Genomic DNA, 14,670 nt, shown 5'->3' with positions numbered 1-14,670 from the left:
CACACACACACACACACACACACACACACATTTGGGAAACACTGGTTGGATTCGGGAGATGGTGTATGTGTGTATAAAAATATTTATAAAATAGGTCATGTATTCAAGAGTAAAGCATGGGCAGAGGATGTAAATTTTGTAAATAATAGTAGTCACATGAAATTCTCAAAAAACTAAATTTAAATTAGAAATGTTTCTTATTAATGACTGTACTATAGAGATGCCATTCGGAGTTCTCAGGATTTAAAGCAGTGAATAGCAGCAGCAAAGGGGTAGGTCTAGACGGTGCTCTACCTACTGATCTCAAACACAGGGCTACCAAGCTCCAGTGCTATTTACTTAGTGAATGAAATTAGCTTCTAGCCACACAGCCTAGGGTTATTCAGTTCACTGCCTGATCTGAGTTTCCTGCAGACTGAAGTTTTAGCATCTCATTAACATCTAATGTTTCTCATTGTCTGCTATGTTCAGCTAGTCCGGATTTATCCCATGCTTTTTCAGACCTAGGCCAGCTGGCCTTGGTGAGTTCCCAATAGAACATCCCCATTGTCTTAGTGTGTGGGTGCACCCCTCGTGGTCCTGAGTTCCTTGCTCGTGCTCCGTCTCCTTCTGCTCCTGATTTGGACCTTGAGATTTCTGTCCGGTGCTCCCATGTGGGTCTCTGTCTCTGTCTCCTTTCATCGCCTGATGAAGGTTAATATTCATGAGGATGCCTATGTGTTTGTCTTTGGATTCACCTTCTTATTTAGCTTCTCTAGGAACATGAATTATAAGCTCAATGTCCTTTATTTATGGCTAGAAACCAAATATGAGTGAGTACATCCCATGTTCCTCTTTTTGGGTCTGGCTTACCTCACTCAGGATAGTGTTTTCTATTTCCATCCATTTGTATGCAAAATTCAAGAAGTCCTTGTTTTTTACTGCTGAGTAATACTCTAATATGTATATATTCCATACTTTCTTCATCCATTCTTCCGTTGAAGGGCATCTAGGTTGTTTCCAGGTTCTGGCTATTACAAACAATGCTGAACATAGCGGACAATGAGGAATACTGAGAATTCAAGAACAATCGCAGTGGGTTTTTGATCCTACTGCATGTACTGGCTTTGTGGGAGCCTAGGCAGTTTGGATGCTCACCTTACGAGACCTGGATAGAGGTGGGCAGTCCTTGGGCTTCCACAGGTCAGGGAACCCTGATTGCTCTTCGAGCAGATGAGGGAGGGGGACTTGATCGGGGGAGGGGGAGGGAAATGGGAAGCGGTTGCGGGGACAAGGCAGATATCCTTAATAAATAAATAAATTTAAAAAAAGTGAAAAAAAAAACATCTAATGTTTCTGTGCCCTGCAACTGCCTTCCAAGGCGCTACCTCACTCTGGTCTTGTCGTAGGTTAAATCCAGCTCTCCGATTTGTGTTTGCTCCCTGTTCTAAGGTCTCTAGAAAACTTGGTTTAAAACATTATATTCCCTCTTGGGATAATAGCTGGTCACTGTTATTTAAGCCATATAGAGGGATAAAATGAGATTCCTCTCTGTAATTGACTTGTCCACCAGATGAATCATCATGTCATCAAAACTGGATCTCCTGTTACATACTCAAGGCTTATGAAGGTCCTGGGCTTTTCCCGAGGCTGAGACTGTCTCTTTTGAGCAGACACTAAGAAGCTCATGAGCCATCTGCCTAACACACCCAGCAATAAACAATATATCCTGTCTCAAACAAGTTGTAGAGTGGAACCCAGCACACCAACTTGTCCTCTTGTTGGACCCTGAAGTCCAGTCACAGAGAAGGAGTCACCCCAAGAGACCACTCTCACACTGCAGTTGATGTAAAAGCGCGAGGAGTTTAATTAATTTTAATTAATTAACAACAGGATCTTTCAGCATTCGAGAAGCCAAAAGACCCGGAAAAGCTGGTACAGGCTACTTTTTAAAGTAAAAAGCCACAGAAACAAGGGAGGAATCTGGGGGTCGTTTTCCCAACAATTAGGATTGGCTGATTCGCAGGGCTACTAGACTGGCCAGGGCGGGAGAGTGGTTGCCAGATCAGGCAGAGTAAGGGGGAACATCTGTGAGTCATTATAACCGTATCTGAGGAACTGAGTCAATATCCCCTGACCAAGACGGAGGAACTGAGTCAACATCGAAGGGTTATCTTGCCCCAATTTCAATAACTGAGTTTTATTTGGAGAACATCCACAAGGACACAGGGAGATGGAAAGTTGTTAGGTCCTTGGTTCACAGGGGAGGGGGGAGCACTACAGCCGAGAGGTCTCAGAAATGGCCTCAGAGTTGTCAGAAATGGCTTCAGAGTTATCCTAGAGTTTTACACTCTGACCTCTACTGGGGCACCCATACTCACACAACACACATACACATACACAAATACAATAATTTATAAAAGGAAATTCTAATAAAAAGTGTGATAATTAACTCCATTTATGGTGTTATGATCATATCTTCTTTGAGAAAAATGGAAGTTAGATTACATTAAAATATCTAAACACTTACTTAAAATTTTTCTCTCTTTATTTTATTTTATATATCTGCTATGAATTGTATTAGTTATGACTCCTTTAGAAGTACCTAGCCATGCTGGGTGATAGTGGCACACATCTTTAATCCCAGTACAGAGTCAGGTAGATCTCAGTGAGTACAAGGACAAAGCGAGTTCCAGGACAGACTCCAAAGCTACTCAGAAAACCCTGTCTCAAAAACAAAACAAAATAAACAAAACAAAACAAAACAAAAATACCTATCCATTAAATACAATCTTGCAAAGTCATTGTGTCATTTTGAAATTACGATGCTCATAATCTTCTGCTAAGTCTCTTTATAGGAGAGTAAATTAAGAAGAAAGTCTGTCAAAGGGTTTAAGAATAATATGTCTCCGGGCGGTGGTGGCACACGCCTTTAATCCCAGCACTCGGGAGGCAGAGGCAGGCGGATCTCTGTGAGTTCGAGACCAGCCTGGTCTACAAGAGCTAGTTCCAGGACAGGCTCCAAAACCACAGAGAAACCCTGTCTCGAAAAACCAAAAAAAAAAAAAAAAAAAAAGAATAATTTATCTCCTCACGTGCACTAAGATAAATTTGCTGTTTTGTTTTCTTTCTTCATTTTTATTTTCAAATGACACTGAAAATATTAATATAATTCAAATATTAATTTCAGGTTAAATTAAACCAATTAAGTTAAATCTGCTTTGCTCTAGTGAAAATCTAGTCACCTGTGTTTTCACACATCAAAACTAAGAGATATAAGAAAGTACATTCAACGTCACCTATGACCCCACATCTTAGAAAGAAACGTGTCTGGTTAAACAAGAAAATATATATGAAAATGCCTTTACATTCCCTGCCATATAGAAGCTAACTCATTCTCAAGAAAATATGGACTGGCTACTTCTATGAAAATACTTTACAGCCTGAGTTGGCACATTGAAATTTTAAAAGTAAAATTATTGTTGGTTCTTTTTGTTAATGTCAAAATATAGAAGATGAGAAGCTCATGTGAAGAAAAGAATGTGATCAGAGGTAAATATTTTGAAGCATAGTTTAGGTTTGGAGAACAAAGAACAATTTAGTCAAATTCAGTAAATTTCAACCCCGGTTGCACATTAGAATCACTTAGGGGCTTTTAAGACTCTAAGTGACTGAATTCAATTCTAAAACAATTAAATCCAAATCTCCAGGTATCAGAGATAAACATCGATATCTAAAACAAACAAATAAGCCAAACCTCTCCAGAGGAGAATTGGGGGAGAAATAAAAGTGGGAAGGAGATGGATTGGCAAATTGAAGCTGCCTGATGTCATTCATCTAAAGCAATTCCTAAATTTCCCATAGGAACAACACAAATGAACTTAAAGATGTAACTCGCAATATGTTGAGCTATTGTTGCTGCCCTTTGTAAAGAATTTGGAGCCATTTTGGCATATAGGGTTGCTACCATATTCCCTACCGGGTTGTGGGATGTTCCCTGTCCATGGGGAATCTGACAATGAGCAAATGCAATAGTTTTCTAACATCCTGTGCGTTCCTTAATACAGCTGACTTTGAAAGTGACAAGGGTACAAACTCATTTGAAGAACACAGCACTAAGATTTCTGACTTGAGCCAGCAAGTTCACACATAGCCCCACAGGTTTTAGGAGATTATCCTTTTATTCTCAGTCTCTGTTGTACATTTATCTTTTAAATACAGAAGCATTTGAGACTCTGATTTTTATTATAGAAGTCACAATAAATTATTTGATCTCACTCTCGAGGCTTTCACTTCTGATCTATTTGAAAAACCTGCTATTTGGAAAAGATCACAGGTTTGGAAGTCAATCACAGTCGTGTTTCATTTGTTATTCAAATACTAGTTTGACTGTAGTTGTGTTACATAAACTACAAACTGCTGTTTTCTCATCAGTAAAATAGGGACACCAACAATATTGTCCAGTTGCAAGTAATCCCTTTGCTCAAATGAGAATATGTAGAAGAATAATATTTGAATTTGGCTTTATGGAAGTAATGTAATTTTTCTTTTAGAAAAGAGCAAAACGCAGGAAGTAAAATTGACAGAGGAAACACTTTTCTTTTATAAACACAATTTCAGTAGCTCTAATCTACATAGCTTGCATCTCCATTTGAACTGTGAAGTAAAAGAGAAAACAATACATTTTCATGTTAGTATCATTTCAATCTCTAATTGTTTGTCCCACATTAAAATCATTAAAGTCCCCTTGTAGGTAACTATCTTATTGCCAACCTCTGTCAGCCACACACAGAAAAGGCATGCTTTTGTTAGCAGATTCAGCAACGAGCACACATTTATCAAGTAAACCAGAAGCAGAGAGGGAAGTTATTACTCAGGATGCTTCTGCTGCTATCAGATCGATGCTAGGTGCTTTCCCACCAGCCATCAGAATTAATTTTTACATCCTAAGAAATGTGTTTAGCTTTCCTCCATTATATCAATGACAAAAGTGAGGCAAAAAAGCTACCTAAATTGATGAACGCTGTATTTCTTTCTAGTAAATATCCTACCGCATCAGTGTTTTCAAACGAGGTTACACAGTGCGCCAGGCTCTCAGAAGAATACAAAGCATAGGGAGTTTGGGGAGAACTTATTTTTCCATCCTTATCCTACTATAGTTTTCTAAAACACACATAACGGAAAGGTGATGAAGGACTCCTGACACTACTGCACCCTCAAAATCATCTTGTATAATTATTTTTAGAAAAAAAATCATCTTGTTTCTACTTTTCATACAGCATTTTTCAGAGATGGTAAAATTATCTATGACGTCAAAAACAAAATATATTACAAATTTTACTGCCAATGTTGTCAAAGTATGCAATGTTAATGATTAAGCTATAGAAAAGTGTATTAGGTTAATTTGATTTTATCTTATTTTTAATTGAGAAATAAAATTGTTTTTATTTATGGTACATGATATTATGATGCTGGTATACACCTTACAGAATGACTAAATCAAGCTAAGCATCACATATCATGCCTTATATACTTACTTTTCTTCTGTGTAAATGTTTGCTATCTATTTTCTTTTTTTTTTTTTTTCGAGACAGGGTTTCTCCGTAGCTTTTTGGTTCCTGTCCTGGAACTAGCTCTGTAGACCAGGCTGGCCTCGAACCCACAGAGATCCGCCTGCCTCTGCCTCCCGAGTGCTGGGATTAAAGGCGTGCACCACCACCGCCCGGCTGCTATCTATTTTCTTACCAGTTTCCAAGTGTACCATGACTGTGATGAACTGTCACATAAATTTTATTTGATTAGTATATCCCTAAACTTCACCAACCTGAAAAATGAAGTGGAGGGTTTTGTATGTTCTTACAGTGGCCTTACAAAGACATGAGGATTTGATTTTGTTTTTGAAAATGAGTTCTAATTAGCTGTGAAATGAATGTTCTACAAAAACAAAAACATTATGACCTGATGTCCCTAGGATAATTACAGATGAATGACAATAAGGTTGATGACAAATTTCATGCTTCTTCTGGTACCAGGATCCAAAACTAAAGTATTTGTTAGAACCAGAGAAAAAGAATTTAAAAAGATACTGTAAAGACTCCTCTAGAGGTTGTTACGCATCTAAATGAGAGTGAATGCTGGCTATTACAAAGGTTTCCTAGCACATTGTAGTAGTAGTTAAAGGATTAACGGAGATGCATCATGAGAGAGTCCATAATGACACAGACTATCTCACCAATTAATCCACCTGATACCTTTCAGTTCTGCAAAGATCTCAATGGATATTCAGAATGAAACATCAAATGAGTTTACTTACTGTTTTTGTTTTTGTAGAATTAGGCTTTCCTCTATAGTTATAAATGAGGTGAGATGATTACTTAGATTTTCAGTCATTTAGGTATACTAATTTTAAAAATTATCTTTTTTGTCAACAGGGTTTGCCAATCCACTCACAGGGATAGCAGACTCTTCTCAGAGCAGCATGCACAATGCTTTGCATATCTATATGAATGGAACAATGTCCCAAGTCCAGGGATCAGCCAATGATCCCATTTTTCTTCTTCATCATGCTTTTGTGGACAGGTTGGTTGACATTTCTTCATAAATTGTGTGTTCATTGGACTTAAATGGACTATCAGTGTAACAATCATATAAATTTTAGTTATCATACAAAACTTTATAAATTATGGTGGTCTGGTCTGTTACCTTGAGAGACCCTAAGCAAAGACTAAAGTGCAAATCTTTATGGAAGCAATACATAGTGAAGAGAAATCAGGAAGTGGGAGGGCATGATAAGGAAGCAGAAAAATTCAAGTTAGACTACAGTATCAGTTCAGGTGTCAATTCAGACATATCTAGAACAGTGTAGGCTGCTTTTTATTTAATATTAGATTAGGACAAGAGAATAGATTCAGAATATAATATTAAAGTGTCAATAACTACAGGTTGACTTGAGATAGGGAATGTCAAACTCCCAACCGCTATCATGATTCCTTAGGCTATGTGCTGAGGATTTGTAAGCTTGCAAATGTTTGAGGTTAAGAGTAAAATCATGAATGTAGGGAATGAACTATGTACAGAAGGGAAAAATAATGACAGTTTTCTGATTAAAGGGAAAGGCCCTTTCAGACACCCTCTCCACTATTGCTAACAGTCTTAGCTGGGGTCATCCTTATGGATCCCTGGGAATTTCTCTAACACCAGGTTTTTCCCTAGGGATAGGGAACTGGAGTTGGTAAATAAAATAAAAAGTGATTTTTTAAATAAAAAAAGAAAAAAGAGAATGACAGTTTTAATGGAAGAGATAAAGACATGTAATTGTTTCACAGGAATTTGCATGGTTTAGAACTCATTTGGTTCATTACTATTTTTAAAACAAGCAGATACGTGGGTGTGAGAAGATTTGTTTAAAAGTGTTAGTCATTCGGACCTTAGAGAAGCAGCTGTCACCTCTCCTGACATCTAACATTTCAGGATTTTAACAGAAATAGCAATGTGTTGGGAGTGGTTGCTACCAGCATAGATCACTGGATTTAAAACTTTTAATAGTTAGAATTCTTCAACAAATACCATTGAGAGCTTAGACAAATCATGGAGGTATTCTGTTTTCCTTTTCTTATCTCTAAATGTGGTCTTTAGTAGAAGCCGCGAAGAAGTAGAGGTTATAATAAGCACATAAGCCATGAAACTAACTAAACAGATATGTAGGAATAGTAGGCAGTACAGACAAGACATGGCTGACTTGCTGACAACAATAGAGCCTTTAGGGTGTATACATAATAGAAATAATATAATAATATCATTTTGGTTATATTGCTAAATGGAACTATAAAATAATAGATGTATGTCTTTGTAGACAAAGAAAGGATACTCTTCCTCCAATGACAATGCTAGAACTAATCACAATGGTTGTTTTTAACAGAAGTCAAGGAATGTGGTTGCTACAGAGTGACACCTTTCAAGTAGAAAGAATTACAAACTGGCAGTCTAAAACCAGACTGACCAAGATGGGTGTCTGTTGCCAGTTAGAGTTACAAGTTCACACAAGACATTTTAAATGCTTATTACACTCTGGACTGATGTTATTGGACACAGCAGTGAGACTGTGTGAACAGACTTACAGAACAACCGAGTGAGGCAGAGGATGAAAGAGCAGGATAAGATGCTCACCTTCAGTGGTTCGTACTTAAGGTTCAAGATCCTAAAGATAAAGAGAAATGATGCGATAGAAAAACTATTAGCTCTGGAGTCAAAGTCTGCGAAAAACTTCTGGTGCTGCTCCCTAATCTTAAGTGGATTGAAAAAGCTGGTAGTGATATTACCTTCTTCTAAATAATGGGTCTCAACTTTGTAAATTGCAACACAGTATACAGAGACTATCTCTCATATGGAGTAAGAAGGATCTTTATAAGTCGCTACATATTCTCCATTTGCTGTTTTCTTAGTGCTCTTCAGCATTGATACTACTACTTCTGCAGTCTCTGAAGCCTGCCTTCTGAGTGTAGGACAATACATTTTAGGAATAGCGAACCTGCCTCCATCTCAACTACAGATTAATGATCTCTTCCGCAGTGGTTTCTTGGCTCTATTTGCCAGGGAAGCCTTCTTTCTACTCTACTCATCAAGTGTCCCCTGGGCTAGCTTGCTGGCTACACCAAACCATATGCCCTCAAATCAGATGGGGAATGAAATTGGCAGCATAGTAAACCAGGCAGACTGGTGGCAGCAAGACAGGTCCCTGGGACTTCAGGAGATGAACAACAGATTGCTTCCCAACTGGTGACTGGAGGCTGAAGCTTGCTCAGAAAGGCGGAAATATCAGGGTTATGGAAGGAGGTAATCTCAGAAATCAGAGAAATATCTTCAACTCTTCTCTTGCCATCAGATCGGATGTCAGAGGGGAACTTGTCTCTGACAGGTTTGTTTTTTTTCTTATTATAGGACCATAATCAGGTTTCAAAATGCTTCCTTGTTTTCTCCTCTGAATTAGAATTAATTTCCTATAATAAATTGCCATTGTGCCATTATAGTCATATTTGACCATATTCCCACAGTTCCTTATCCTGTTAGATCTAGCTCCTAAAACTATTTGTCTTTGTTAGATTGATTCATGTGTGTCTCTCCCACTGCATCTAGAGCTCTCTGCTGACAGAGTCTATATATTGATCACCTCTGGAATCTAACAACATCCATTACACATAGAAACCATCCACTAGGACTTCCTAAAGTGCCGTGTAATTGATAATCTTGAGGCAGGCATCAACTGCGGGTTATCAATAACATTTGTTGTGGGATAAAATATATCATCCAGGGACACTGAATTGTACTCTATCTTTTGATACATAAATCAGTTGCTCTGACTAGTAACCTAAAACATGTCATATAATGAAAAAAAAATCTCTCCACGCTTTGTAGAATCAATGTGCTTTGAAGGAGGGAAATTATAATATTGTTAACCTAAATATTTCATTGACAGCAGTGGATAGAAAATTAGGTCTTTGTCATTATCACTGAACTGTTAAATCTAAAGAGATTCTTAAGATCATGATCCAAATTTTTCAGGGCACAGTCAAAATAACCCCCACACAGACAGGTTTGTACTAAGTGGGGAGGAATGCAAACTATTAGTTCCCAGAGACAGTAAAGAATATCTAACATGACAACAGGATATTTATCCAAGACAAGCAAAAGCAGTAGGATTGTGGGAAAATCTTATCTCCCCTACTTAGAGACCAAAGATCAGAAGTTCTATAGTAGCACCAAATATTAGATCCAAGATAGCTATGAAATGAATCAAAAGGCCAGGAAACAGGATACCTGCAGACCCTATATCAGATGATTAAGATCACAGGTTTTAGTAGTAAGCAGTTCTGATTTTTAAATCTTGATCTCCAAGCAGCAAGGTTGTAGGAGATAGAGACAGAGACCCACACTGGAGCACTGGACTGAGCTCCCAAGGTCCAAATGAGGAGCAGAAGGAGGGAGAACACGAGCAAGGAAGTCAGGACCGCGAGGGGTGCACCCACCCACTGTGACAGTGGGGCTGATCTATTGGGAGCTCACCAAGGCCAGCTGGACTGTGACTGAAAAAGCATGGGATAAAACCGGACTCTCTGAACATGACGGACAATGAAGGCTGATGAGAAGCCAAGGACAATGGCACTAGGTTTCGATTCTACTTCATGTTCTGGCTTTGTGGGAGCCTAGCCTGTTTGGATGCTCACCTTCCTGGACCTGAATAGAGGGGGAGGACCTTGGACTTCCCACAGGGCAGGGAATCCGGACTGGTCTTCAGACTCTTGAGAGGGAGGGGGAATGAAGTGGGGGAAGGGGGAGAGGAGTAGGGGGAGGGGGAGAGGAGTGGAGGGAGGAGGAGAGAAATGGGAGGCAGGGAGGAGACAGAAATTTTTTCAACAAAAAAAATAAATAAATAAAAAAGGTGTAAGCCACCACCACCTGGAGAATTCAATTTTTTAATGTCACAACATAGTACCAAGCTTGGTGTTTTAAGAGCAGACATTTATACTAATATAGTTCAATGAATAAATGTTTGCAACCAATGACAAGAGAGCTGAATTCTCCTGAGGTTTTCTGTCCTTGGCTTGCATGTGGCCATCCTTCCTGTATCCTCATGTCCTCTCTGTGTGCATCTGTGTCCTGTATCTGTTTCTTCTATAGATATTGGTCATATCTGATTGCAGATCTACTAACAACTTACTTCACTCAATAGCCAATTTCTGAGTCTGTCTTTATATCAGGTCATAGCATGAGGTTCTGCAGAGCAGTGTTTCAATATATTGATTTGGGTTTGGGAGCTCATTTAACCTTTTAAAATGTAAAAACAAAAATTGAACTCTAGGTGATGGTAGATCGAATAAAAATAGAAAATGCTGAATTGGAGAGAATATTTTAATAATGTGGTAGCAAGAGAAAGGAGAAAAATAATATTTAGAATAGATTTTTATTTTAATAATAAATGGCAGGTCAATGAGGTAAAGATTTATAGGAATTTTGCCAAAGGAATGGTAGAAAAATATTAGAAGTGAAGAACGATGATCTGCTTTATAAATTGAGTTATGAAAAATTATGTGGTTTCAATTTGAAAGCTATATTTAAAGTGAAAAATATCCATATTGTTCTTAAATGATAAATTAAGCAAATAACAACTAGTAAAGTACAAAATATCCATAGGAAATGTTAATATCCACTTTATTTATGATTTCATGAATTTATATTATAATATAATTGTTTCCTTGGGTGTTTCTGTTAGTAACAAAGCATAATTTCTTTATGTACTTTGCACAAAACAGAGGATGCATAATATAAATGTTATTCCCAACCCTAGCATCAAGACAAGATACATTTGTGGAGTACAAACTGTCACATAATCTAGAATAATAAGGAGCATACAGAGCTGTGGGATGTGGGAAGAGACAGATTGCTGTGCCCAGTAAGTCAGAGTGGTATGCCATTCAAAGAGCTTTCTTTAACCACATCTTTATTTATCAGAGAAAGATGTATATATTGATCAAAAGAACAAGGTTTGTTTAAATGTCATTTTTCTCACAAGAACAAGAAGCAGTAAAACTCCCTTCCTCTTTAAGAGAAGAGAGGCAAGAAATAGAACAAAATTCAAGATTGACATTATCACATTTAACTTAACAAACCAGGAGTAAAATGTTTTGGGGAAGGGAAATCACACAGAATCTTTTATTCACAGTAATCCCTCCTCTGTGAGATCTCCAGAAAGAAAGGTATCAAAGCCCTTGCTCACATCACTGAACTGCAAACAACAACACTTTGTTAATCCGAGAGCAGGGCACTCCATAAAGTTCACCTGCTGACCCTCAGTGTGACCTTCTTTCTCTGCTCTTTTCTGATTCCCAGTGCTGTCTCGTTCTTTTCTTTTACGAAAATGTTCATTACATTTCTAAATCTATTGTCTGTGTAATTATAAAGCAGATAAGTCCCTCTGTTCTAGATACTAAATTATCAGATGTTCTCCCTTGAGTAGAAGATATTGAGAACTGATAGCTGGGCCAAGGAGAGTCAGCTTTTATTAAGGATGTAGCCCCTGGTAAGTTGACCACGTTCTAGTGGATGGGTACAAATCTGAGAGTCTATGGGTGCCAGAAATTGGATTTGATGAGTTTTTCAAATACGATAGGGTTGCCCCAAAATTGGGTGTGTAGGAAAGGGCGAGAGGAGCTTGGCAGAGCTATGGAAGGAAGGGTAACACAAATTACTAAAAGAAAATTAATACAAAACTAAAAAATAGAAAAGAAGAGAAAGAAGTTCAAAATGATACCAAACTGAGGGAATGTGAGATTTTCTTTAGATAAACAGATAAAGTCTTTACAAATGTATTACTAAAGATTATTTTACATTTTCCACACATGTATGGCTGTGTCACTAAACACTAAGCTCAAACACATTCTGAAATAAGAGAGAAATTGAGAAGACCATTAATTACCTTTAAAAGCAAGCTTGTTCTTATCCTTGACTGACTGTTAGGATGTTAGTCTCTGTAACTTAATAGCTAGGATTTTGAGAGAAATGAAGGACTCAGACTCATGGTTAGGACTGAAATTCCTTCATAAGTCTGAGGTTCCTGGAAATCTACACCATAAATGAATGAATGTACTGTTATAACAAAATCCAATAAAGTAATGAAGCTGTGTGTTTCCAAGACGTGCTAGATAACTCATACTGTGAAGAGCCTGAAACCTTGGACTCGCACCTCATGTAATTTTGTGGTTAGTAATTAAACATAGAACTCAAAACTAAGTAAAAACAAAGAAAGTTCATGGAACAGATATGTTAGCATTAGTGGGACATGACACGCTAAGGAACTGCTAAAAGAAAAGTAGAAGCGTATCAGGTATAAGAACAATACAAGGAATTCAAAACACATTCAGGAGGGCAGCGCTTTAGACTTCTCCCTTTGTTTCTTATTTATTATTAGTGCCAAAATTGCAATAATTAATTTTAGGTAATAAAATAGTGAGACTTTAATGAATGAATACGTAGTTTCAAAATCCACACATAATTAAGTGATTAGGAGGACAATTTAATCAGAATCATCTTCCACCAATACAGGGTTCTTTCTTCAGTCTAGTATGGCTATTCTGCTCCTCATGTGGCAAAGGAATCAATGATATTAACTCCAATGTAAACAGAGTTTTATTTCAGTAGTCCATGTTAGAATTTCAATGAAATAAAATTGAAATGGTAAAAGAATATTTATTGGCAATAGAGCTAAGCTAGAAATTAATAGCATCACTACAACCAAGAATAAAAGTCTAAGAGAGACATACATGGATCTAATCTACATAAGAAATAGAAAAAGACAAGATCTCCTAAGTTAATTGGGGACATGGGGACCATAGGAGAGGGTTAAAGGGAGGGGAGAGGAAGAGAGGGGAGCAGAAAAAAATGTATAGCTCAATAAAATTAATAAAATATAATAAAATAAAAGTCCTTAAACATATCTATCCCTATGTATTTGCCAGTGACAGACCTTTTCTTCCGTTCTTCATTCCTTCCTCCCTCCATTACTCCCTCCATTCTTCCCTCCTACCATCCATCCCTTCCTTCACAGTCACGGGTTTTCCCTTTGCTCAATATGTCAGTTTAACTTTTTAAAACTCCTGATTTGGTATCACACAGATCAACAACCTTTCTAAGGAATGACTTTATTTTTAAATTACTCCAATTAGAAGAGATTAACTGAGTAGGAAAAGGAAGAGACTTGGATATATACAGCTGCAGGTCCTAACTACAGGAATAATAGTGACAGGTGGAGAGAAACAGAGCAAAACAAAGAATCTGGTTCCCAGCCTTTCATCTGCGCCTTCTTGAGTTCCGTTTTCCAGTAGTGAGGACCATTTGTTGTGATCCAAATGTTAGGCTGTCGACCCCGGATAAATTCACTTTTTGAAAGATGCTTTACATTATCTTCACCCATTACGCTAGACTAAACACACTCTTCTTGTCATTTAAATTCCAATGATACCAGTAATATTACTGTGTAAATTATTTGTGGATTTGTGCTCCATATGCTTCTGCAATTATAAACTATAAATATGCTGAAGCGTGCATAGAACATTTGCTGTTAGTCAGAAAGAAACATTTCAGTTCACAGTCAATTTTCTCTTTACAAATGTCATTCCTGGTGCTGAAACATCTGTGACCTTCTTTGCTTTTTTTTTTATCATGTCTTCTAACATTACTTCTTCTAGCTTCTATTATATTTAGTGTAGGCCCTTGGTACTTAACCACATCGTATGTATTGGTCACCTACCTCAAATCTTAAAAGTAAAAGAGAATTAAAAAGTCTTCCAGTACAACACTTTCAAATAAATCTTCCATGCAGTGTTTTGTTTCACACCGTCCTCTTGATAAAATGGTAACCACATCTTCCACTGGATGCAAAATTAATGCGAAGTCCTCTGGCAAAAAAATACAAAGATTTTTGCTATTTAACTTATGCCATGTATTTTCCAGTCTTAATATACCTATATTTATATCTATATCTATATATCTCACATACTAATCCCATTCCTTCCTTTATCCCCTCTTCCTGCTTCCCAACCTTCCCCTCATTCCACTCCTCATCTGTTGCTCAGGGAGGGTAAGGCCTCCCATGGGGAGTCAGTGAGTTCTGTTCCATCACTATGTTGAGGCAGGTCCAAG

The 14,670-nt window shown here is 37.6% G+C and overlaps 1 protein-coding gene across 2 annotated transcripts in view; it reads left to right on the top strand.

Annotated features, from left to right (window-relative positions):
* The window catches only part of Tyr (tyrosinase), a 45,183-nt gene that overhangs the window by 15,565 nt on the left and 14,948 nt on the right, over nucleotides 1-14,670 (top strand). The window contains exon 3 of one of the 2 annotated variants that reach the window (XM_041659730.1): nucleotides 6,411-6,558. The exons of the other annotated variant lie outside the window; for it this stretch is intronic. Coding sequence (XP_041515664.1) covers nucleotides 6,411-6,558 — 148 coding nt within the window. The remainder of the gene's footprint in view (nucleotides 1-6,410; nucleotides 6,559-14,670) is intronic. 2 annotated transcript variants of the gene reach the window in all.

This window comes from Microtus oregoni, unplaced genomic scaffold (assembly GCF_018167655.1).
Source record: "Microtus oregoni isolate MIOR12 unplaced genomic scaffold, Mior012 000000F_ref0000247, whole genome shotgun sequence".
NCBI classification, from domain to species: Eukaryota; Metazoa; Chordata; class Mammalia; order Rodentia; family Cricetidae; genus Microtus; species Microtus oregoni.
This window is presented reverse-complemented; position numbering and strand designations above follow the sequence as displayed.